This window comes from Ammodytes marinus (genome assembly GCF_949987685.1).
Source record: "Ammodytes marinus genome assembly, chromosome: 5".
Classification (NCBI taxonomy): domain Eukaryota; kingdom Metazoa; phylum Chordata; class Actinopteri; order Uranoscopiformes; family Ammodytidae; genus Ammodytes; species Ammodytes marinus.
In genome coordinates, this window is record NC_137234.1 from 10,452,076 (window position 1) to 10,474,511 (window position 22,436).

General features: G+C 40.1%; 3 protein-coding genes across 3 annotated transcripts; all 3 read left to right on the forward strand.

Moving 5' to 3' along the window:
* Positions 1-3,832: 3,832 nt before the first annotated feature.
* Positions 3,833-13,580, forward strand: mov10l1 (Mov10 like RNA helicase 1; the record flags this gene model as incomplete). The annotated part of the gene is made up of 25 exons (XM_080028534.1): positions 3,833-3,929; positions 4,068-4,255; positions 4,600-4,759; positions 5,019-5,131; positions 5,319-5,506; positions 5,975-6,115; positions 6,348-6,635; positions 6,890-7,093; positions 7,287-7,401; positions 7,964-8,129; positions 8,238-8,308; positions 8,397-8,488; positions 8,602-8,657; positions 9,160-9,212; positions 9,328-9,400; positions 9,500-9,681; positions 9,930-10,115; positions 10,351-10,472; positions 10,579-10,678; positions 10,928-11,074; positions 11,315-11,488; positions 11,870-12,019; positions 12,252-12,359; positions 13,221-13,361; positions 13,485-13,580. 25 exons carry the CDS (start codon positions 3,833-3,835, stop codon positions 13,578-13,580), a joined length of 3,411 nt encoding a protein of 1,136 aa, XP_079884660.1.
* A 4,273-nt stretch (positions 13,581-17,853) lies between these two features.
* Positions 17,854-19,108, forward strand: szl (sizzled; the record flags this gene model as incomplete). The annotated part of the gene is made up of 4 exons (XM_080027383.1): positions 17,854-18,134; positions 18,254-18,420; positions 18,589-18,681; positions 18,798-19,108. 4 exons carry the CDS (start codon positions 17,854-17,856, stop codon positions 19,106-19,108), a joined length of 852 nt encoding a protein of 283 aa, XP_079883509.1.
* A 1,384-nt stretch (positions 19,109-20,492) lies between these two features.
* Positions 20,493-21,696, forward strand: LOC307251214 (prolactin-like; the record flags this gene model as incomplete). Its single annotated transcript, XM_080028535.1, has 5 exons — positions 20,493-20,502; positions 20,589-20,764; positions 20,928-21,029; positions 21,172-21,357; positions 21,487-21,696. The coding sequence occupies 5 exons, from the start codon at positions 20,493-20,495 to the stop codon at positions 21,694-21,696; spliced, it is 684 nt and encodes a 227-aa protein (XP_079884661.1).
* Between the last annotated feature and the right edge of the window lie 740 nt (positions 21,697-22,436).

Below are 22,436 nucleotides of genomic sequence, written 5' to 3' on the forward strand. Positions count from 1 at the left end.
CCACAACAGCACTGACTGCATTTACATATATTTAGGCATAGTTTTTTTTAAAGGTACTTTAACCTTTTTTTGATGGTTGAGGATCTGATGGGATAGTGTGGAAATGGGGAGAGAGAGGGGGGATGACATGCAGTAAAGTTCTGCAAGATGGATTTGAACCCATGCCTTCTGCGACTAGAACAGAGTCAATAGGGTATAGGCGCTCTACCCACCACGCCACCATAGCGCCCATATATTAAGGTATAGTTAAAGCAAATTCCTGTCTCAAACAACAGCTGCTGTATTAGTTTAAATAAGGTTTGGCTGCAGTTTTGTCAATTTCAAACAAGAAAAAAAATATCAAAGCACTGAAAAATGTCAAAATATACACAATGAAAGATATTTTAGGTGTGTAATTTCATACAGTACACTGTTGTTCATTCATTCCAATATGATGAACAACAGACGCCAAATATTGGCTCTGTGTGCCACTGCAATGTTCCTACACTTCCCCCTGTGTTTAGCATACATTCATCATGCAAAATGAATTTCACGTTTACATCTGGTTTCCATACTGAGGGAGAGAATGGAGGCAAATCTCGGAAGGGATTATCTAATTAATCTCACTGTTTTCATGTGGACTGCATGATACACTGCAGACTGCCGTAAACACACATTTTGTTTGTTACCTGAACAAACAAATTATGCTTGACAGATTGTTAACCAAAGGAAAACTCCAGTTTAGAGTTTGATGACTGACGCCTCTGAAACGGATTAATTTCCCCCTCTTTGCTGTGAAGTGAGATGTTTCCCTAATGACAACATGTTTTGGCAACTCGAAAAGATCTCAAATAGACATTTTAAATGTTAAAATGTGTTTATTTCCCTTAAGTTTTGAATAATTTGAAACATCTGTAAACATTTATCTCTTGTTGGCCTGCCCTATTCTTCGCAATACGGGCAGGTAGCCAGCCTCTTCTTTAAATAACTGCAGGCGCCCAGAAGATAACCTGCTGTGGCCAAACTCTGTACTACAATCAGATTGTCTCCTCCACTGTACTGCAGCTTGCCGATACGCTTGCTTGTGTATTTGTGCTGCTAATTACAGAGGGGAAGTCTAGGCCCACAGTCAAACACAATCTAATTAAGGACTGAATCTGTTTTTCCCCCCATGGTTCCTCACAGTAGCTGGCATCATTTCTGAGCATTTGCTATCAACGTAGGTAGAGTTTCTAGTTATAGCAACACACACAGTATCTGATCTGATTCCTCTCTTGGCCTCGTTTGCACTCTGAAGTAACAGACTGTTGTTGTTGTTTTCAAAGAGTGCCACCACTGCCCTCTTGTGGTAGAAGTAGGATCATCACATCAATGTCAGAAAAAAAGAGAAAGTATTGACAGCACATGGCCTGAAAGCAATGTCAGATGATATGAAAACATTAAAAGCTTCCTGAAATATGTGAGCAGAAACACAAAGAGCTTGAGTGTTGGTTCACTGTATAACTGTTTTTCTCATTCCGCAGCACTCAAACAGTAAGTATGACCACCACATGTGCTCATATGATTCTGGGCAGCACTCTTGGAAACGCTTTAAATGGTTCATATATAAACTTGCAATGTTAATGTGCTGTCACTTGCCACAGTATCCCGAAGGCACACAATTCTAAACCAACTACATAAAAATGCTTTCTGGGAAGAGCTGTAAATCAACATACAGTAACTGCTCTGCCATAGACCATATCAGTGTTGTTGCATATTTTACTACCTTTTAAAAGTCTATTAACCACAAATCATACATAGCTCACTTGACTGCTGTGTATTTTCCAAAGCCTCCCCCTTTTATTATTATTCTTATTATTAAAAGACTTTGGGATTTTCTTTCCGATATTTAAGGCAGTGTGAAATCAACTGTCTGGTGGAGATTTGATGATTTGCACAGATAAAAATCACAGTGAACATCATGTTTAAATTTGGTTAGTGTATTGATTGTGAGACCCTAGTGGCAAAATATTAGCCAACATATAAATATTTTTTTTGAGGCTGTGCTCAGACAATTTTGACTCAAGACCTGTGTATTTTTAGAATAATTGTCACCCTGGAAGATATTACATGTTAATCCTAACACCTAGAAAAAACGTACCACAATTTGTGGTACAACTGGTAGTAATTTAAAGAAGGCTATGTGATATGTAGTAAACAGATAGGGTTACTTGAACATACTGTAGAGTAAGTCAAGAGCCAGACCATCAAAGCCTGACAGAGAGTGACAGAGTATTTGCTTAACCTCGAAAATCCCTGCCTTCAGCTATACTATCAACCTATGAAAACATAGACAGTTTTTACAGTTAATGCAAAACATCCCTAATATTTATCCAACTCTTAACACCAACAGGAAAGCTGCCAAAACAAAAACAAAATAGGACAGGTTTATAGTCTGTTCTATGCTGTATGTTGCACACTTAATAACACTGCCTGACATAGGCCTACATTTCCAGAGATTCAAGTTGCAAACACTGATTTTATTTATCCATGGATTGGATTTGCAAAATCCCTTGCACTCAAAAAAGGGTGAAGTAATGTTTTCCTTACAGTGATGGTGATGGTGAGTATAAACTAGATTGGGATGTAGTTTCAGCTTGATTTTTATAAGGTGGATTCTGTATATGAATAGGCTTTTATGAAAAAGTGGAATTAGCCATTTGCACACACATTTCAAATATGTATGCATGGTGTTTCTAACATATTATATGGAATTTATTTTGCCTAAACAAACTCTGGAGAATAAAATACAAACATTTTCAAGATATGTACAAAGATAGGCCTACTGACAGTCTTCTTAGCTGGATTTATTTATTCTTATTTAGATGACAATTCGGTGCCATTTATCATGCGAGTTTCCTTGGAGCTTTTTCAGTTATTTCATTATTATTAGCCTATTATTTTAAGAAAACTGTTTCAAACACGAAGTAATTCAAAATGCATGATTCAATGGGCCCATGTTTTCTTATAATGCAGCTCTCAGTATTCAGTTTATTCTGGGACAAAAACTAAGATAGGCCTACTGTTAGAATATCTAGGCTACATAGTAGGCCCTACTGGATTATACAAGAAGATATGGAAATTTGAAATACATGACAAACTAACAGTGGGGGGCAGCAATACGCTGTAGATGCGTCTAGTCCGGATAAAAGAAGACGTTTCTTCTGATAACATTATGATAACAACATTTTAATGAAATGACAACTACTGCAGACAATTCACAAATGTTTGATTTACATTTGAATTTAAATGGCAACTTAAATGGATACGATATTCTTGCCTCGTCCAATCCTCCGCATTCACAGCGTTCTGGTGAGTTCATGTTCACCAAATTCTTCATTACACCTCCCCTCGCCATGTGGACTGTTTTGCGCGCCCGCGCACGTACGCGTACCCGTAAAGTGCGTCACCTTCTTGGCGAAAACAGCGAACAGGATTTGTGCCCAACACGTGAACTGTAGTTCAATATTTGTGCGGAAAACGGTTATTGTACCTGTAATTTGTTTTATTTGAATCTGCCTTTATCCATATGACACCCTTTGCGCTATAGCTAAGGTAACTTTGAGCAAACATTAACTTTCAATGTGTAAAATAACCTTGTCTTTACTTCTAGCTAATTAGCTTGGCTAGCATTGGTTGGCGAACTGTAGTTATTTAAATAGAAGAGTTATTATTATTTTTTTTTGCATTAGCTACTTGTGGTTACTTGGCGTGTTAGCCACCATATTATAATATTATCAATCTGTGCATCAAAATAATAATTATGAAAAAGTTCTGTTCTTTGTGTGCAACGTCAGGTAGACCTTTTGCAAATATGCTTACTGCTGTGCGGTGTATGCTGTCTAAGCTGGTTTCTCCATTGTGGAGGACAGTTGAGGTGGAAGGAGACGGCCTTTTTGCCGGTGGAGAAGGTAATTGCAACATTCCCTCAACGTTTGGCTGGGTAGAGTTCTCTCAGTTAGCATAACCGCTCTGTATTTTACAATAGCAACGACTCAACAGATTCAATGCCATGTTGTCATTTGGTCCTCATTTCATTTGCTTGTCAGGCATGGAAAACATTCGCCACCTGCGGGGCAGTGTGGTAACCCAGCTGTGCCTTGACTATGGCATGATAGACGACACAATCTACTACACAAGTGCAGAGGTTTTGGGAGGGATGCCACTGAAAGAAGGGGACAGTGTCAACTGCATAGCGGTCCGAGACGGTGCCCAAGGGGGATGGAAAGCTGTGAGGGTGAGCTCCTCCTTCGCTTTACTTCAGCATGAATTTGCAAACAACTCCCAATTTGTATACCTATGTGTCAGGAAAGTTGTGTGTTTATTTGGGTGTGTGTTTGTGTATGACTGTGAAATAGGACAGACAATATTTTCTACATGTGCTCTGTCTTTAAAATAGACAACATCCACATGCTGGTGGATCTCTTAAGTTAGTGTCGTCCCGAGTGAATTAAGCGCATTATACCTGTTTATTTTTCCCTCTATTTGCAGTGCTATCAGTCAGGTAAATACTAAATAGGGCCATTATAACGAGTGCTGTCAGATATGCAGCAATAGCACCATTTCTTCTCGTAATTTTAGGTGGAGAAGAGTGCAGATGCTTGGGAGGATGGAGGAAAGAGCTCTCTAGAAGACGACGCTATGCAGCTGCGACCTCTCATTGGCACAGTAACGGCATTTGATGGAGATGGCGGCTACATAAACCAGACCACGTTCTTCCCACTCTACACTCTTTGGGATGGTACCAGTATTACTGTTCTTAGAATGCTGCAAACTGTGAACTTCTTGAACACAAAATAACTATGTTCTGTATACACACCCACACAGCTCTTTCAGTCCCAGAACTGTCCAGCATCTTTGATCAACAGCCACTTGTATTTTATTTTTTATTTTTTTTTACAGTTCATTTTCTGACAAACACACAGCCCCCACCACACTTTACTTGCACTTTGCTGAAGGCTGATATTAACTCTGTATATTTTCTCTCCTTTTTTCTTTAGGTTATGAGCCAATGAAAGGAGACTGGGTCCAAGCTAAATATTTTATTAACCCTACTAAGTGGACCACCCAGGCTCATTCTGTGGCCCCTTTACGCTACTGCCGCCTAGACCAGGTAATGGCATCGCTGAAAATGTATGGTTGCATTGTGCTCACTCATTGTAAGTAGATCCTGTTCTCAAACATTCTAAAACTAACTTAGTGTTGATTCTCCAAAAGTCATTCATTTGTGTCTAATCCAATTGAGTTATATTGAACCCTTGTCTGGTTAAAAATGTTATGACTTTTTTTAAATTGTGCAGGTGCGTGTGACCAGTGTGTATGGCAACAATGGAGTGGTGGAGGACAGTGTGTTCTTCTGCCTGGACTCTCTGCTGCTGCCTGCAAACTACCAGCCTTCAGTAGGGCACATGGTCAACCTGGTGATGGTGGAGAGCAGTCAGTCGTTTTACTGTTGGAGGGCCTTGTGCATGGCACCCTGCCTGGAGAGGTATTAACCACAGTTTTTTTTTAAAGGTTGTGTCTGCTATAGGACTACAATTTCATCAACGATTAATCAGTCATTATTTTCATTAACTAACATTAAGTATGTTCATTAATATTTTTTTTTATGCTCAATTGTTTTGCCAATGACACAAATGCCCATCACAACTTCTGGGTCCAAAGTGACGTCTTCCAAGGTCTTGTTTAGTCTGACCAAATGTCCGAAACTCAAAGTTATTAAGATTACCATTTATATAGGAGAAACAGCAAATCCTCCTATTTACGAAGGTGGGACCTTTTAGATTTTGTATTATTTCTGTAACAATTTTTTTGTTAAATAAATGACTTAATTGGGAAAATCATTTCGGATCTAAAATCTTTATGATCAGAAATCAAATAGAATTTTCCACATTTGTTCAACTTTTAATGTTGGCGATGCAGATGATTAGTTTGCTTTTTTGTGTTGTTGTTGCAGTGGGGATCTCTCTGCTACACCTGTCCCAGAGGCTAAACTCAAGAGCATTTTGGAAAATAAAGGGGGGCTGGAAGTGACAGACTACGGCCAGTTTGGGAATCTGATGATTGGGGAGAAACGAGAGCTGGTGCTCTGGATACAGTAAGTGACCAAAGAAGGAATAAAATAAAATAAAAGAGAACCTCTGTAAAATATAACTATAGTCCTGGTAAATGGCATTGATCATTGTCAAAGACTTTCTTGAAATAAATATTTATTTCCTTTATTCCAGATAAGACGACTGTATACAACAACCCGTTCTAGAGAAAATGACTATATCCATCAGTTGCACCCCATCAGTACTGTGCAATCTTCATCTTTTTTCTCATGACAGAAATAAAAGTCCAGATGTCCACCACACACTGAAGTGCTGGGACTTTGCTGGCTGGGACTCAAAAGAACAGTTCACCCTGGTTACTGTCAAAGGGCCCAAACCACCGAGACAGAACAAAACGCCGCTGCAAGAAACCTGCTCCGAGTCGGAAAAAGAAAACTCTGAAAAAGCCGTCAGCGATGCAAAAGAGGAAGACGCAGACAATGGAAAGGTGCTGAAGGAGACGATCCATCCCACTGGCGTGAGCAGCGAGAAAGGAGAGCTGGATATTCCCCCAGGAGAGAGACTGTCTATTGTAGTATCCTGCCAAGCAAAGCAAGTCGTTTTTTATATTCTTTTATAAATCTTTTGTAGTGGCATGTGTGTGAATAATTTAAAAAAGGTGACTATTGAATGGAAAATGGAAACTTCACCTTTGTGTTGGCTTGTATATTTTAATATGCTTGTCTTGCCATTTAAATAAGCTTGACTTATTATTTGGAGCTCTTGGTAGTGTGTTTACTGTACCACTGAATACTACTATGTGGGACATTTTTGCTCAGGAGCCTGGGAAGCTGTTCCGAGCTGCTGTTGCTGCACTTCTCCTCTTTCTCCATCGGGAGGCGCCTGGAGGTGACAGTGGGCAGTGAAGAGGAGACCCTGCTGCAGCCCAATGTGCCCTACTCTCCCTGTAACGCACGCACTCTCGTCTCAACCGAGCCGTCTGCTCACGTGATCACCGTCGCTGCTCCAAAAGAGCCACCAAGGTATCAACAACAACCAAAATTCATTGCTGCCTGAGGAAGATCACCAATCTTTAAATGAATGTTTTACCTATCTGATAGCTACTGTAATATTTTCCACTTACTCTTGTCTCAATATTTGATGTAACTATTCCTTCCATAACTTATCCCTGTGCAAAGGCAGTATTTAATGAGTATTTTCATCTCTCACTGGTAGACTTACTAAGCGGCGGATGCCAAACTTCCTACCTAACTTCCCGGTGCCCCAGGCTCTCAGAGACTGTGTGGAGGCACAGAGCGACGTGCTGGTAGTTCAGCCGTGCCTAGGAGAGGTGAGCTTGCCCATGATGGTGTTTAGTTGGTCATGTAGAATAAGGCATTAAAAGCGGAAGGTAAGCTTGATTAAGCCACCTGCACAAGAAATATGTTATTGATGGAGCCTAGCAATATCTATTTATTTGATGAATGTGCCTCCCGAGTCATCATCCTAACAAAGGACCGGGCCACTGTGTCTCTAAGGAGGGTGATGATATTAAACAGTCCTTCTATTGAGAGAGGACACACAGTAAGGCAAGGCAAGTTTATTTTAGAGCCCATTTTATACACAGAGGCAATTCAAAGTGCTTTATATAAAATATTCAAAAGAGAAAGGAAAAAGAATGATGAATAAAAGAGGGAGAGAATAATTGAAAACCGAGGATGTACTGGGTGCATGAAAACTGAAAGGGGCCTAAAAGTCGCAATGGGTAGAAAGTTTTTTGTTTTTTAACAGCAGATGTTGCAAGGTAGAGACATTCATTTAGGTCTCTTTAAAGCTTTATCAATACAATTGCTAAACTCAGTACCAGGAAATATCAAAATGTTTTCCTCTCCCACTGTGTCTGTTTTGCTCAGGCGCTGTCAGCATCCAACATGCACTTACGTTTCGCGACCCTTCTGTGGTTGGAAGAGCTGCACGCAGAGAGGGAAGTGAGAGAATTCACAATCTACGGCGCCCTCCTCAGGAAAGGAGCTGTCTACCTGCACCTAGAGGTCCTTGGGTTGGCAGAGGGCAGACCCAGTATCAATATAGGCGAGGAGGCCTCAGCTGTTTGTCTTCATTATTGCTGAACCAATACAAAGGTTCTTGTTACGGTATGAGAATGATTTTGACTCTTTTGCTCCGCAGGTGACAGAATAGTATTGAAGAAACCACAGAGTATCGGAGTGGTGATGGAGTATGTTTGTTATGTCACAGAGGTATGGACATATTTTTTTCTCATCATATTCAAACAGAGACACTCTTTACATTTTATATTGAGTCTATTGCTCTCTTGTAACTTAACAGATCCACGATGAGGATGTAAGTTTGAGAGTGAACTCAGATTTTCAGCGCGGCTACCTCGGCGAGCCTCTTGATGTCGAGTTCTCTTTCAACAGGTTGGATAAAAGAGATTAGTTTTATGATTTCACAGGCACAATGTTAAAGCATTTCAACCAGACATAATGTGTCATAGTTGCAATATGAGTATTTTGACCACTTGTTTTACCAGATTGACCATGAGGCGGTGTCACAACGCGCTTGAACAGACCAAACCGTTTGGGGACAGTAAGTGGGGTTTTTATTCATATTGCTTGAAGTCTTTACAGAGTGTGCGTCCTGGCATTTAAGACATTATGAAGACCGGTATTTACAGGTATATTTTTATGTTCCTCTAAATTCTGGTAGAGTTCCCATCTGCTGGTCTTTATTTTGTGGCAAACCTATGCAATATATTGAAATGCAATCCCTCAGTTGGAGGACACAGTTACGCGCAAAATTGCCTCCAGAGGGCGCTGTTTGCTCTTAACCTCATCCCGTTCTGTTTTCCATAGCAAAAGCAGGAGAAATAGAATTCCCCCCAGGGATGATTTAAATATCAAATTATACTTCTCCAGCAGTGTCTGCTTGCTCTAGTGCTTTATATTTGGGCAGCCAAAAATGACATTATTTTTCTTTAATATGTCTGGATTCTATACACTGGAGTGCTATACATAGGCTCTCCTGATAGGTAATGTTGAAAGTAGTCCAGTGAGATTTAAATTGCTGTCATTCCCACATTTTTGTGCAGTTCTCTTCCCCTCTCAAGTGACGATTCAGGCACCTCAATGGACGGGAGAGTGGGTAGACGGGCCAGACCCAAACAAAGCATTGGGAGACAATGAGGTGAAAGAAAGAGAAATGCGAAACATTAATGTTATTGAGTCTAGCTTTGCTTAAGATTGTATCTCAACTCCAGACTCCAGCCTTGAAGAATGGAGAGGTTTCAAGCATTTCCAACGACATGAAGTCAAAGGGCACACAGACTAAAGGTACATGTATTAGATTTCTGCTTTGCATACAAGCTTTTCCCTGTACACATACCTGATAACATTGACGGCATCAATGACAAATGCGTTATTAACTTTTAGATGGTAGCGTGCCTTCCAAACCCATCCCCACCCAAGGGCACTTCTTTAACCCGGTCCTGAACCCCCCGCAGAGAGAGGCCGTCAAGAGGATCCTTTCAGGAGAGTGTCGGCCCATTCCTTATGTGCTGTTTGGACCTCCAGGCACTGGAAAGACCATCACCCTCATAGAGGCCATACTACAGGTACAGTACATACCCGTTAGCTGAATATAGTCGGTAATATAAGACTCCTGTGTTATTGCCACAGTGATTAGACAAATGTCACACAGTATTCTTGAACAAGTACATACAACATGTTTTTCACATTATGCTGTAGTGTAAGATAACTTCTGCTTAAATGCGATCAGTTTGAGGTTGTGTGTCTGTCAAGCTTACTCCCATTCTGTTCCCCTGCTTGTGTGACTCTCTAAAGTATTTCCCCCCTCCTCCAGGTTTACCACTTCCTGCCCAGTAGTCGGGTCCTGGTCTGCACTCCTTCCAACAGTGCTGCCGACCTCATCTGCGTCCGCCTGCATCACAGTGGTTATCTGCATGCTGCAAGTTTGGCTCGTGTCAACGCATCCTGCAGGCAGCACGAGGTACCAAACGGCATCAGGGGAAATACCTTCACTGTGCAAGTGTGCAGGTGTTTGGCATGAGACACATTACTTACACTGTGTATGATCAAAGGAAAATAATGCATGTAAGTGTGCAGTAAGACCGATGCCATTGCCATTTGCCAACAGGTTGGGCGGTACAGTCGGTAATCCTTTTTAAAAAATGGATGAGGTTATAAAAAGACCCTCTGTCTGCACCTACCTGTAGTACATAGCGTTATCATGTAAAACATTTGAATGTGTTTTTTTCCCTAAGTCCATTCCAGAAGTGCTGAGACTGTACTCGAGGGCAGGAGAAGACATCCGTCATGCCTCTTTTCACAGGATTGTGGTCAGCACCTGCTCCAGTGCTGGCATGTTTCACAATATAGGACTACAGTAAGGCCTGGCTTGGAATGGGAGTAGTTAACCAACCATTTTAGTGTTAGCTTCTATCTCCTACTTTTAAGTTCGGCTCACTAACAGTGGATGTGTTTTTCCTCAGAGTGGGACATTTTACCCACGTGTTTCTGGATGAGGCGGGCCAGGCTACAGCCCCAGAGTCCCTGATCCCCATTAGTCTCATTTCAGAGAAAGATGGACAGGTCAGTTCAAAACGCACATGCAATGACTACATTCAAACCTCTCCAATGAATCTGTCAGTAGTCTAGACAAGGAGTAGGATTCCCAATGTATTCCCAGCTCAATGAGAGTCCTCACTCATGTTTTTGTATACTTTGTTAATCAGTTAAACAGTGTGTGGTTCAATGCGTGGTATTCTTTCTTTTTTTTAATTATTATTATTATTTTTTTATATGATTAATAATGACTTTTCTCCCTCCTTGTCTGCTTAGATAGTGTTGGCTGGAGACCCCTGTCAGTTGGGTCCAGTGGTGAAGTCCAAACTGGCCACTGCCTTTGGCCTGGGCGTGTCTCTGTTGGAGAGACTTATGGCCAACCAACTGTACTCCAGACACGACTGGGGATACAACCCTCAGCTGGTTGGTGCACTGCATAGAAAGTCTATTGTTGAAGCAAATTGATGTTATTTGGTTAACAGTTTGCAGATTGGTGCTCATAAAGAAAATCTATGCTATGCTATACCCATCTCTTTATTTTAATTTATTTTATTTTAGTGTTATTGTTGATACTAGCCAGCTGAACAGGATAAGCACAAATGGCTAATCTTTCAGGAATATATAGGATAATACTTGATAATAAATGTCTTATTATTACTACAGGTGACTAAGCTAATCTACAACTACCGTTCTCATGAAGCCTTGCTCACACTGCCATCCAAGCTCTTCTACCACGGCGAACTGTGTTACAAGGCCCCAAGGGCCGTAATAGACTCTCTCTGCCAGTGGAAAACCCTGCCCAAAAAAGGCTTCCCACTGCTCCTCCATGGAGTTCGAGTAAGTAATCTTTATAATGCATGAAGAATTTTAAGAAATAGTATATTTAGGTACATCTGGAAATTGTAATTCTTGTTATGATGTTATGGTTCACTGTGTTCAGCTCTGAACTAAAACATTGGTACGCTTGGTGCCTGAGCCGGGGAGGTGGTAGAGATAGCGCAAGGTTAAAACACAGCTCTAAGCATGAGATTGTCAGAATTGAAGTGCAAGTCTCGAGAGTTGCAGTCCGGTTCTCCTTGGCCAAGTCTGTAATAAATATTGCTTCATAATTCATCCAAGTCTCCTGAAATATTCTTCCACCTGAGTTGACCTCCAATGTGACCTAATGTTATTAGGATATTCAGACCCATATATTTATCTATTCCTCTCTGCCCCTAGGGCACAGAAATGAGGGAAGGCAACAACCCGTCATGGTTCAACCCAGTGGAGGCTGTTCAAGTCATGCTCTACTGCTGCCAGCTGGCCAAGAAGCTCTACAACCCTGTGGATCCCTCTGACATAGGCATCATTGCCCCCTACAAGAAACAAGTAAGACTGCATAGTTCATCAGTGAAATGTGTATTGGGCTTATTCACGTCATGTCTCATATCAGAGCTTTAAGTGACTTTAGTTGCACAAGTCAAATCTTCTTGAACACTGTCTTATAAAAGCAAATCCCAGTTTAATTTAAATTTTGACCCCGAGATAGCTTAAATGGCTTTTAAATGTTTAAATGGCATGTTCTAGCCCAATAATAATTATTATTATTATAACTTCTCAGTGTGAGAAGATTCGAGTGCTGTTGGGTAAGGTGGGCCTCTCTGACATCAAAGTGGGTTCGGTGGAGGAGTTCCAAGGACAAGAGTTCCTGGTCATCATCATGTCTACGGTATGCAAAAACAGAATGTGCTTTCTTCTCAGTGAGACATCTATTACTTTACCTTAAATGGCGTCTGCTTAATCAAGTTCTGTAAATCACAATTTATTTCCCGAGCAGTATAACAGTAACTGACCAAATCAAAATATGTCTATAGCACCACTGTCTGGTCAGTTAATGTATTTTTTGAAATATGTGTTGCAGTTTCAGAGATTCGATCATTTAAATCCCACACTGTCGATAACACAGGACATGTAAACATTTTCCTAGTCATAGCTTGCATTCTATCGGATAAAGGTGACGGAAAAATGACTTTGACAAGAAATGTTCTCTCGCTGACTCCACCTTGAATTTACTAAAAATGTGCTGAGTTTAAAGACATTAAATGATTTAATGAACTTTTTGAACTAAAAACAAAATGCTTTCTGCTCAGCTATAGAAATGATAGACGGTTATTTCAGAATTAGTTGACAATTAATGTTAATTAATGTCTTTGTTTTGGAAGCTTGTGAGATGACTGAAATCTAATATTCTACACTACTTAGTAAATGGAGAAACATTATGAACTATGGAAAATGAAGCACAGATTGAACAACATTGAATAGTGTTCAATTCGAACCATAAAATACTCAATGATAATAACTATATATGTGTGTATTCATTCAATACAATTATGCATCAAGGCTGAAATAACGAAAAACCCAACATTGCACCTGTAACTACAGTAAAAACATCACATTTGTGTTTGTTTTTTTACTGAAAAAAGTCGTTAGTGTCGTACTCTTCGGAGCAGAACATGAATCATTACCCTTCCCATGGTGTTTTAAGTTTATTTCCTATTTTGAAGATTATTTTCATTCTCTTAAAATGTAGGTACGCTCTAATGAATCGGTACAGAGCGATGATTTGCAGAGCGCGCTCGGCTTTCTGTCCAACCCCAAACGCTTCAACGTGGCTGTAACTCGTCCCAAAGCCTTGCTCGTAATTGTTGGAAACCCCCACATTCTCATTAGGGTGAGTAACTAAATGCAATATTTGATCCTAGGTTTTGTAAAATATATATTTTTTTTAAATATATATTAGTGTCATACAACTAGCGCATTAAGTCCTTTTTTAAATGTCTTGATTTCTTTCCAGGACCCATGCTTCAGGGCTCTGCTGCAGTACTGCTTCATCAATGGGGCATATCTGGGCTGCGACCCTCCCCCCACACTAAGAGACACTCAGGTGTAAGTAAACTGATCAGCTATCAGAAAGTTTTTATTCATTATGGATTTTTACACTCATTTCAGTTGTCAATGTATTAGGAACAATTTCACAATCTGGTGCAATCCAAAACAATTCCCTAGGATGTTTGGTTTTTTTGACAATCAAGAATTGTTTTAGGAATGAGGTCATAGTTAATGGTTGCGTTGTACTTTGTTTCATCATATATTCAGCCCTACTCATGTCATCAAAAAACCCTCATAAACTTTATAAAAGTATAATTGAAGCCAGGGCTGATGTATTAAATTACAGTAGATTGTACAGGTGTAATTTATACTGTATACTGTATATTTGACACAAACACGGGTTTGATTGTTAAGATAACGTATGCCTAATCTTTGCTGCAAACCAGTGTTTTGTGCATGAACTTCTGTTATCCAAGTCATTTTTGACTATAAAGAACATTAAAAGTTATGTTTTTATCAGTTGTTGGCCAATTATGAAGCCATCTCTTTTTCTCTCTCATAGGGTTTCACAGGAGCAAAGGAGTGAATAAGAGGACTATGGAGTCATGGATGGTGTATCTCAGCTCCGTCTATCCGACTGTCTAATTATGTTCTAAGATTTTTTTTCCCTCTTCACATTTCCTTGGCTTGTCTCTGTTTTGATTGTTTGCAAAGTGAGATATAGCTGTCTTGATCAGTGAATCACTGCATTTGTATGAAAAGGGAACATTTCTTGTTTCTGTGAAAGCCCATTACAGTTCCACTCGGGCGTAGAAATAAAGATGACGCACATGAACAATGCACTTTTTTTTCCTTTTTTTTCTGTGTTCTGCAATCATTAAGCTGATGTGCTTGACAGTGCATAACATTTTACAGTGAAGCTGTAATAGAAAATGGGTTAAATATTGTGACTTGCGTCATAGCAGTGCCACTTTGGTCATCTGCCAAATGCTGCACTATAAATGCTACTAAAAGCCAACAGCAGTGTTCCCCTGTGCTTTACTATACTCATTTTGTTGAGAATGTGAAAATAGAAGACAACATAATAACTTTTGAGTGCATTACCCTGGTTTCGCATACTGAGTCGATCCACAGATCACAGATAGATTCTGGCGGGGGGGGGGAGTTGTCTGCCTCCCTTGGCGTGGCAGCGTCTGCCCACAAGGTCCGGAGACTGGATGTGACAATTGAGTGCTACACACAGTCTGAACAGGGCTTGTCAGTCCCACTGGAGCCCAGCAGGATGGTGAGGGGGTGTAAGGGAAGAGAAAAGAAGCAAATGGGGGTTCAATCTTTTAAGTTAATGAGCCTCTGATGTGCAGGGAGGAGACTGCTTTTATCTGAGTTTAGTGTGTTGCAAGGCAGGCCAGCTCAGACAACACACCCCACCCTTTGATGTATGTCTCAGGTTTTTGATCTACGCACGAAAAAGCACAAAACTAAATGGTGAATTCTTGTTGAAATAGTGTTTGATAAGAGTCTAAGTGACAAAACACAGTAAAATGAAGTAGGATGGTATAGTTATGTGTTTGGCAAACTATGAGTCAGTAGAATACTAAATCTCGTCATCACAAACAAGTCATCTTTTGTTCAAATGTAGGTTATGTAGAGTTATCTTACCAAATACTACCTTAGCAGACCAAGACCCAACCACTAAAAGCTCATACTTATTGAATTGAATACATTTATTTCAGACATATCAAAAATACAAATCAAAACGAAAAGCACCAAAAAAACATTACATATATTCCATCAACCATCATTGATATGCCTGAAAAGGAGATTGAAGAAGTTGAAACGTATTTAATCTTACCCCTTTTCCACAGCTCAATTATTAATTTTTATTAAATGAACTTCCTGCTTACCATATGTTTTAATCTCTATATATTTGGGCTAATGTCTTGTTTGTAAAGTGACAACAATATGACATCATCAATTTTAATTTATTGAAATAGTTTGGCATTGTCACAAACTACATTTTTAGTTTCATAGCAATATTAGCTGTAGCAGGATGATATGCACTAGCAAAGAAGCCATGAACATTCAAACTCAATGAAGATGTTGACCTGTAGAACAAAGTTTTGGCTATGAAACACGTTTTGTCATCAGTATGTATTGATATTGTAGTTATGCTTGGTGCCTCAAAGGATCATTGGTGATTTGGGTTGGCCTGGCATCATTTTTTTCTTTTTAAGATTTTAAAGTTTCTTTCAAATGCCGAGCACTATCTTTGCAAAATTGTCTACTGGGGCTGTGTTGGACAGACAGGTGCCCAACCACTCAGCTCATATCACCTTCTCATTAACTGGGGCAGGAGCAGGCAACACATTAGCAAGACAGACACAGTGTCTACAGGGCAGCCATTAGGCTCAACAACAGACCCCTGCTGGGTTCCTGGCAGGGGGAGCTTGTTAAATGTGTGGACCTATTGTTCTCCCAAATTGGCCTGTGACTCTAATTGCCCAGTTAGTCCCATTTTACGGGCTGTACTCGTCTACCCGAACTGGAACCAGCCTGCCCTCTTCAGACCAGGCTGTAAAATTAGGCTGAGCAGGGGCCGACGAAGGGCTCTCTGGCTCTTGCCTTTCGAGAGTGCAGTCCTCGCTGCAGACAGGGCCGGTATACAGGCTTAGAAATAGGAGTCAATCAATCAACATGTATTTAATTTATCCATTTATAGCCTTTAAAAAACAAACATTAAAATCGATTCTAGAAAAGAACCGCAAGGCAAAGGAGAGAGTAAAGAATGGGGGTAATGTGAGGAGTAGGACCAATCAGAATGACCTTTACAATGGCATGTCTGTAGCCACAATGACCATGAGAGGGCTGGGTGGGATAGAGACCTCTTGATTCATGAGGGAAAGTCCTGGAGGCATCAGCCCAAGATAAACATCTAAATCTTCAAACAGATGACATCCAAACAAATACGAATATGCTGTTACGTAGTTCTATTGTTAGATTAAGATGCTTAAATACACACACAGACAGAGTGAGCCAAATTAGCACTCATGTCTGTGCCCCCGGTCTGCATCTCAGGACGAGATCTCTGGTCTATTGAATGGGATGTTATGATTGGATGTGTCTGCGTCTGCCTTACAGCAGATGTTGCATGTTGCTGTGGTTTTCTATTGTAAATATACTATTCAAATAAAACATTGACTTATTTAACATATTGTATTTTTTAGTACAAATGACAGCTTCTCATATAATCTTGTATCAATGAAATGTATGTATAAGTCCTTAAGATTTAAGAAAGAAAATATCCGTAAGAAATATATCCAGTATCCAGCTAAAAATTGCATGAACTCATTCCAGAGCTGCGTATAACACCGATTTGAGTCTTTTCATGTGAGTGCTGTGTACACTAGCGTATGATGCCAGGATGTATTTGTTGTTGATGAGTCAAACAGAGAAACAAAATAGGAAGGCGAAGAGTGTTTCGCATGTGGATCTGAGTTTTGAGTTATTGGCAGATCAAAGCCAGGTAAGCCAGAAGAGACACTGCTACGCTAATGAGAACTGGAGGCTCTGCAGATGAAACCCTCCAATTAGGAAGCAAGAGACACATGAAAGAGACTAGCAATATGAAGGAGACTGTCTGTCTGTCTACAAAAAACTCAGATTTATTTCTGAAGGACCTTTCAGAGATGCAGTTTGTGACCCTCAGCAAAATTTGTTGACAAGATTGGGATGTTTTTCCACATCAGTCGAAAGAAAAAGGCTCATCCTTTCATTGTGCACAAAATGGATATAATTTAGAGAGGACAAAACAAATAATAAAATCATTCCCTTTTGAGGTAACTAAGCTATTGCAAAACTAAGATTGCACTTCAAGTAGCAGAACAGAACCTATCAACCATGTATCGTATACTTTGGACTTTTAGAGTTCTTTTCCATGAGGTGCCCATATCATTTTATTCTTCCTCCTGGACCTTAACAAACTAATTCAGAGGATCTTCTGACTGTGCTTCACTCAGTGAAAGCTGGGCAATAATTGCCCACTGTTACCCCTCCCTACTGCTCCTCACACACCCACCCTCCATCTGTTAACTGCCCCCCTCTCTGTCTGCAGTCATCACAAAACAAGCCGTTGTCTCCATACACATCGTCTCTGCGTCTTTGATATGTAGTTGATAACAGACTTACAGACTGATGGGGCTGGCTGACCTTGCTGTATATAAGGCCAGCAGCAGCAAACCTTAAGCCATTCAAGGACAACAGAAGCTTCTGACAGCAAGCAACCTCACTGAAAGCTCATCTACCAACCTAACAGACTTTCTGGATTTCTCATCAGTATGGCCCTGTTCATGACTTTGGCTCTTCTGGCTATGGCGTGTCCTTTAATTGCATTTGACATGGGACAGTCCACTCGCTGCGTCACCATCCCTCACAAGATGAAGATCTGCAAAGATGTTGGATACTCAGAAATGCGGCTGCCCAACTTCTTGGGTCACAGCGACCTGGAACGTGAAGTGGTGCCACGTTCAGAGGACTGGAGGCCTCTGTTGCAGACAGGCTGCCACCCTCAAGCCCAGGCCTTCCTCTGCTCCCTTATTGCTCCAGTCTGTCTTGCCACGTAAGGACATTTTATCTTTTGTACTTATTCTTCTTAGTGTCAAATCTTCTTGTAATTGAACTTAATTTTTACCGTATTTTTGTGTTCATTGTCTAACATTTGGTCCATCTTTACTTCAGTTTTATCCAGCCTTGCCGTAGCCTGTGTGTGGCAGTAAGGGACAGCTGTGCCCCGGTGCTCGCCTGCCAGGGACATCCATGGCCTGAAGCACTTGATTGTGACCGTTTTACTGCGGAGGATGAAATGTGCCTCTCTCCCTATGCAAAATTTAGCCGGTTTGCCAAAGGTATGCATGGACCAAAGACTAATTATCAGAACTCTGTATTACTTCACTGACATATCATCCCATTGGCAGAATGGACTACCATGTGCTTGCTCTTTTACAAGTCCTTATATACTTGTACTATGCCCCACACCTTTATTAAATTATGTTTGTCTTTTTTTATTTCATCAGACTTACCCAAACCTGCCTGCCAGAACTGTCCTTCTGTGGAAGAGGCTCCTTCAATGAAAACAGTCCTGAATGCTTTTTGCCAGCACGACTTTGGTAAGTTTCAGATCTCTTTCAATAAGCATTGTTTTTTTTACGTGTATCCTGTGTATGTTTTTTCCACTATTGTTTTTCAAAACCAGACGATTAAAGTTTTCCTGTCTTTTCCACAGCTGTGACTGCCAGAATTCATCGCCGTCGTCTACCTTTGGGAGAGCCAGAGTTTGAGATTGAGGGCCGGGTGGAGTTTATCCGCCAGGGACCTTTGCTTCCTTATGACACCCAACACCTACTCCAGCAGTGGCTCCTCATCAACCTTAAATGTGCCAAGATTCTTGTGCGCCCCGGACGGTCACAGCATTACGTCCTGACTGGTTCAGTGCAGCCTGATGGCACCCTCGCTCTCACCCGTCTTTTCCCTTGGAACAAAAAAGACGCAAATGTTGCAATGGCCACTCGCAAGTGGAAGCACCACAGATGTTGAAAAACTGGAGCTCTGAGTCTGTGTTTGGAGGGGAAATTTAGAGTTGGAAGGTTTCTAGGCATTGGGTGTTGGTGAAATTTTGTTAAGTAAGCAACATTTAAATTGATTTAAAGACCGAGCTGGACTCTGACTACAATACCCTTTGCTACTTTTAGCAGCTCACTCCCTTATGCTCTGACAGCACACAGTAATAGAATGCACTCAAATCTGTATATAATATTAATAAGTGTAAATTGATTGTATATTTTATTTTATATAAGGCTTTTGGTGTATTTATGACATATTTTATGTGCATCTCATGTGGAAAAAGATGACAATAAAATATTTGTTCTATGAAAATAAACTTGAGTATTTGCAAGTTAAATTTATTTTGTGACCATACTGCTTAGCCCTTTATAGCTATAAAAAGGACATTAATAAGTAGGCCCTGTTAACAAGTTGCCTTTTTTAGTTTCCATTAATTTCACCACAAGGTGGCACACTAATGGAGGTGCAGAGCACTGATTTAATACTGTGGGGCCATGCCTCTTTTCAGTAATGAAAAAGGGTCAGGAAGTCATTCAGGGACAATATATCATGCAGCATAAGAATAAAAAAAGTATTCCTTCATTTCAATGTGGATTTCATCCCCTTTTCACCTAAAAACTTCACTTCATAATTGTGTGCATTTCATTTACAAATACTTAGGTCCTTCCATTATGTGGAATGTGGATATGAATAAGAAGTCCAACTGCTACGAATGAGTCATGACTGTACTTGCCTCAAACGGCCTGTGGTATTGACCTTACTATGTGGCACTAATGAGAAGATAAATCACTGACTTTACATTCGAATAGCCTCAATTCCACTACTAGGCTGAACAGTTCTTGCCAGGGTTCGCAAACAATGGACTTATTCTATACTTTGTTGTGATACTATTCTCTTTGTGTTGTGCCCCTAACCAATCAGAGCTGTGGTGTAGTTTAAAACAAATATGCACAATGCATTTTTTTCGAGTGAATCACTTTCCCAAGTTAGGCTAATTAGCTCTAATAAATTATTTTTTCATGAATAAATAAAAATTATCTAACTTTTTTGTCATGCTAAAGGGAGAGAAATACAACATTTGTAAGGATGAATTTGAACCTAAAATGTTTTCATCACACCAAAGCCAAGTCCCATGTTCATTACATTAATCTGACAAATTAGCTCGTTTACAATGTTTTTCTGCTTTCGGCTGAGCATATAACTTAGCGAAGCGTACTGTGTGACGTGCAAAGGCTAATTTGTTAAATCAGCAACGTCATCAACCTCATCATCGTTGGTGATAGCTTCTGCACAAGGAGCTTTCGCTTCTGACGAGAGTGTTACTCATCATCTGATGCTCGACTGCAAGAAAGGAACAATGACAAAGGGTAAGTTGGCAAATTGACAAAAAAAAAATTCAATCAATATTTATTGTTATAATTTTTAGTGACACATTGTTTTTTTGCCCCCTAAGTTTGGTTTGCTGTTATACTGGTGTACCTGAAGCTTTGGATGAGGGTTGGAACTGCCCCAATCTGTGCCTATGGGGAAGCGGAATGCCATGTTCCTTCACTGGCAGATCTCTTTGACAGGGTCATACAACAGTCCTCAAGAATGCATGGCCTCTCTAATGATCTGCACTCTGAATTTGTGAGTTCTTTTTTATTTTTTTTTTTCATCTCTGACATCGATCATCCATCACCATCCATCACACTCCGACCTCCATTCATCCATCATCAATCACACTCGTTTCAGTCGGCTATTTCTCAAGCGCCAATATAACTGTGTGTGATATATGTGTCTGTCCTTGCAGGAGAAACATTTATTTCCCAGCAGGATCCTCATAGGAAAACGGAAGTGCCACATGTACGGCATCGTAACACCAGATGATAAGGAGAATGCACAAAGGCTAGGGGTAAGCATTTTGTGTTTTAACTACATAAGATCATGGCTAATCCTGGACACATAAGTGATGACCTTGCATTATATCATAGTTAACATGAAGAAAATGTTTGCATGGTGCCTGAAATTTAGTTGATTAATTCCTTAATGTGCAGCGAGAACAACTGACAGAGGTGATCCTGAGGCTTCTGGTGGCCTGGGGTAAACCCTTGACACAACTCTACCAGAGCATGTCTCAGGACCAGAATCCAGACGTCAACCACTACAGCTCCAACAAGGCACTAGAGATCAGTGATATAGTGCATGAGCTGAGGGATGGAGTCGCAAAAATGGCTGAGAAGGTAACAATCATTAATGGTTACTGTTTGGGTCTATCGCTATATTCAATTGTTTATGGATTGTTGTTGTATTTCTATTCTATGCTCTTCTATGTATTTATATGTCTTTATGCATTCTTCTGTCCATCTCAGATGAAGCTATTGGGAGTGCTTGGGAACACTGTTGGTTACATCACTGCAGAGACTTCGGTGCCCTCTTCTGCCTTTTCTTTCGAAAAACAAGGAGAACATCACTCAATGGACCATCATGACGTACTCTACTGTTTCAGAAGAGACTCAAACAAAGTCAAAACTTATCTCCGTATCTTGAAATGCACCATCCTCCCCGAACTGGACTGTTAATCCTGATACTAAAGATATCTGTTGTATTATCTTTAAATGTTGGCTGACATTTGATTTCAACAACACATCATGTTCTCACTGTAAGTGCTATATCCTTGTGGTGAATTTCCTGTAGAGGATTGTGTGTGTGCCTCTTGCATTATTATTGTCTTAGGTAGACAAGAATTTTACTTTTGAGCATTGAGAATGATGAGGTCAATAAAAAAGAATTTAAGTAGACCCGCATTATTGTTTTTTTGTCATCTTATTGTTAATGGGAAGCACAAGCTCTACATATTTATAGTAGTAATTCATAGTAAGTTCATTGTCCTGTAATGTCCTGAATTTGCTGCCAGAGAGGCAACACGGTAAGAACAAGCAATGTGGAAGTCAGGATTCACTCAAATGCTTTATTTACAGTTATACAAAAATATTTACAAAAATATACCAAGAGAGATTCAGCTTGAAAAAGATTTTGGATTATGAATATTAGTGTAGCTGTTTAAAAAAACATGGAAAATAAAAATGTAGATGCATTAAATTAAGTCACTCGTTTTTGCCGTTAACTGATTGCAATGACAATTGAAGAGTGATGATATTTCCTGGAAAAACTTGTCAGTTTAATCACCGAAACAATTGCTTACTGAAGCCAGCAAAATGAAATAAGATGATTGACCAAGCAGCTGAGCTTAATTCTTTTCTTTCTAACATTAATGAGGCAATATAACAGTCACGCACATTGAAAAGTTATTACCAGTGTT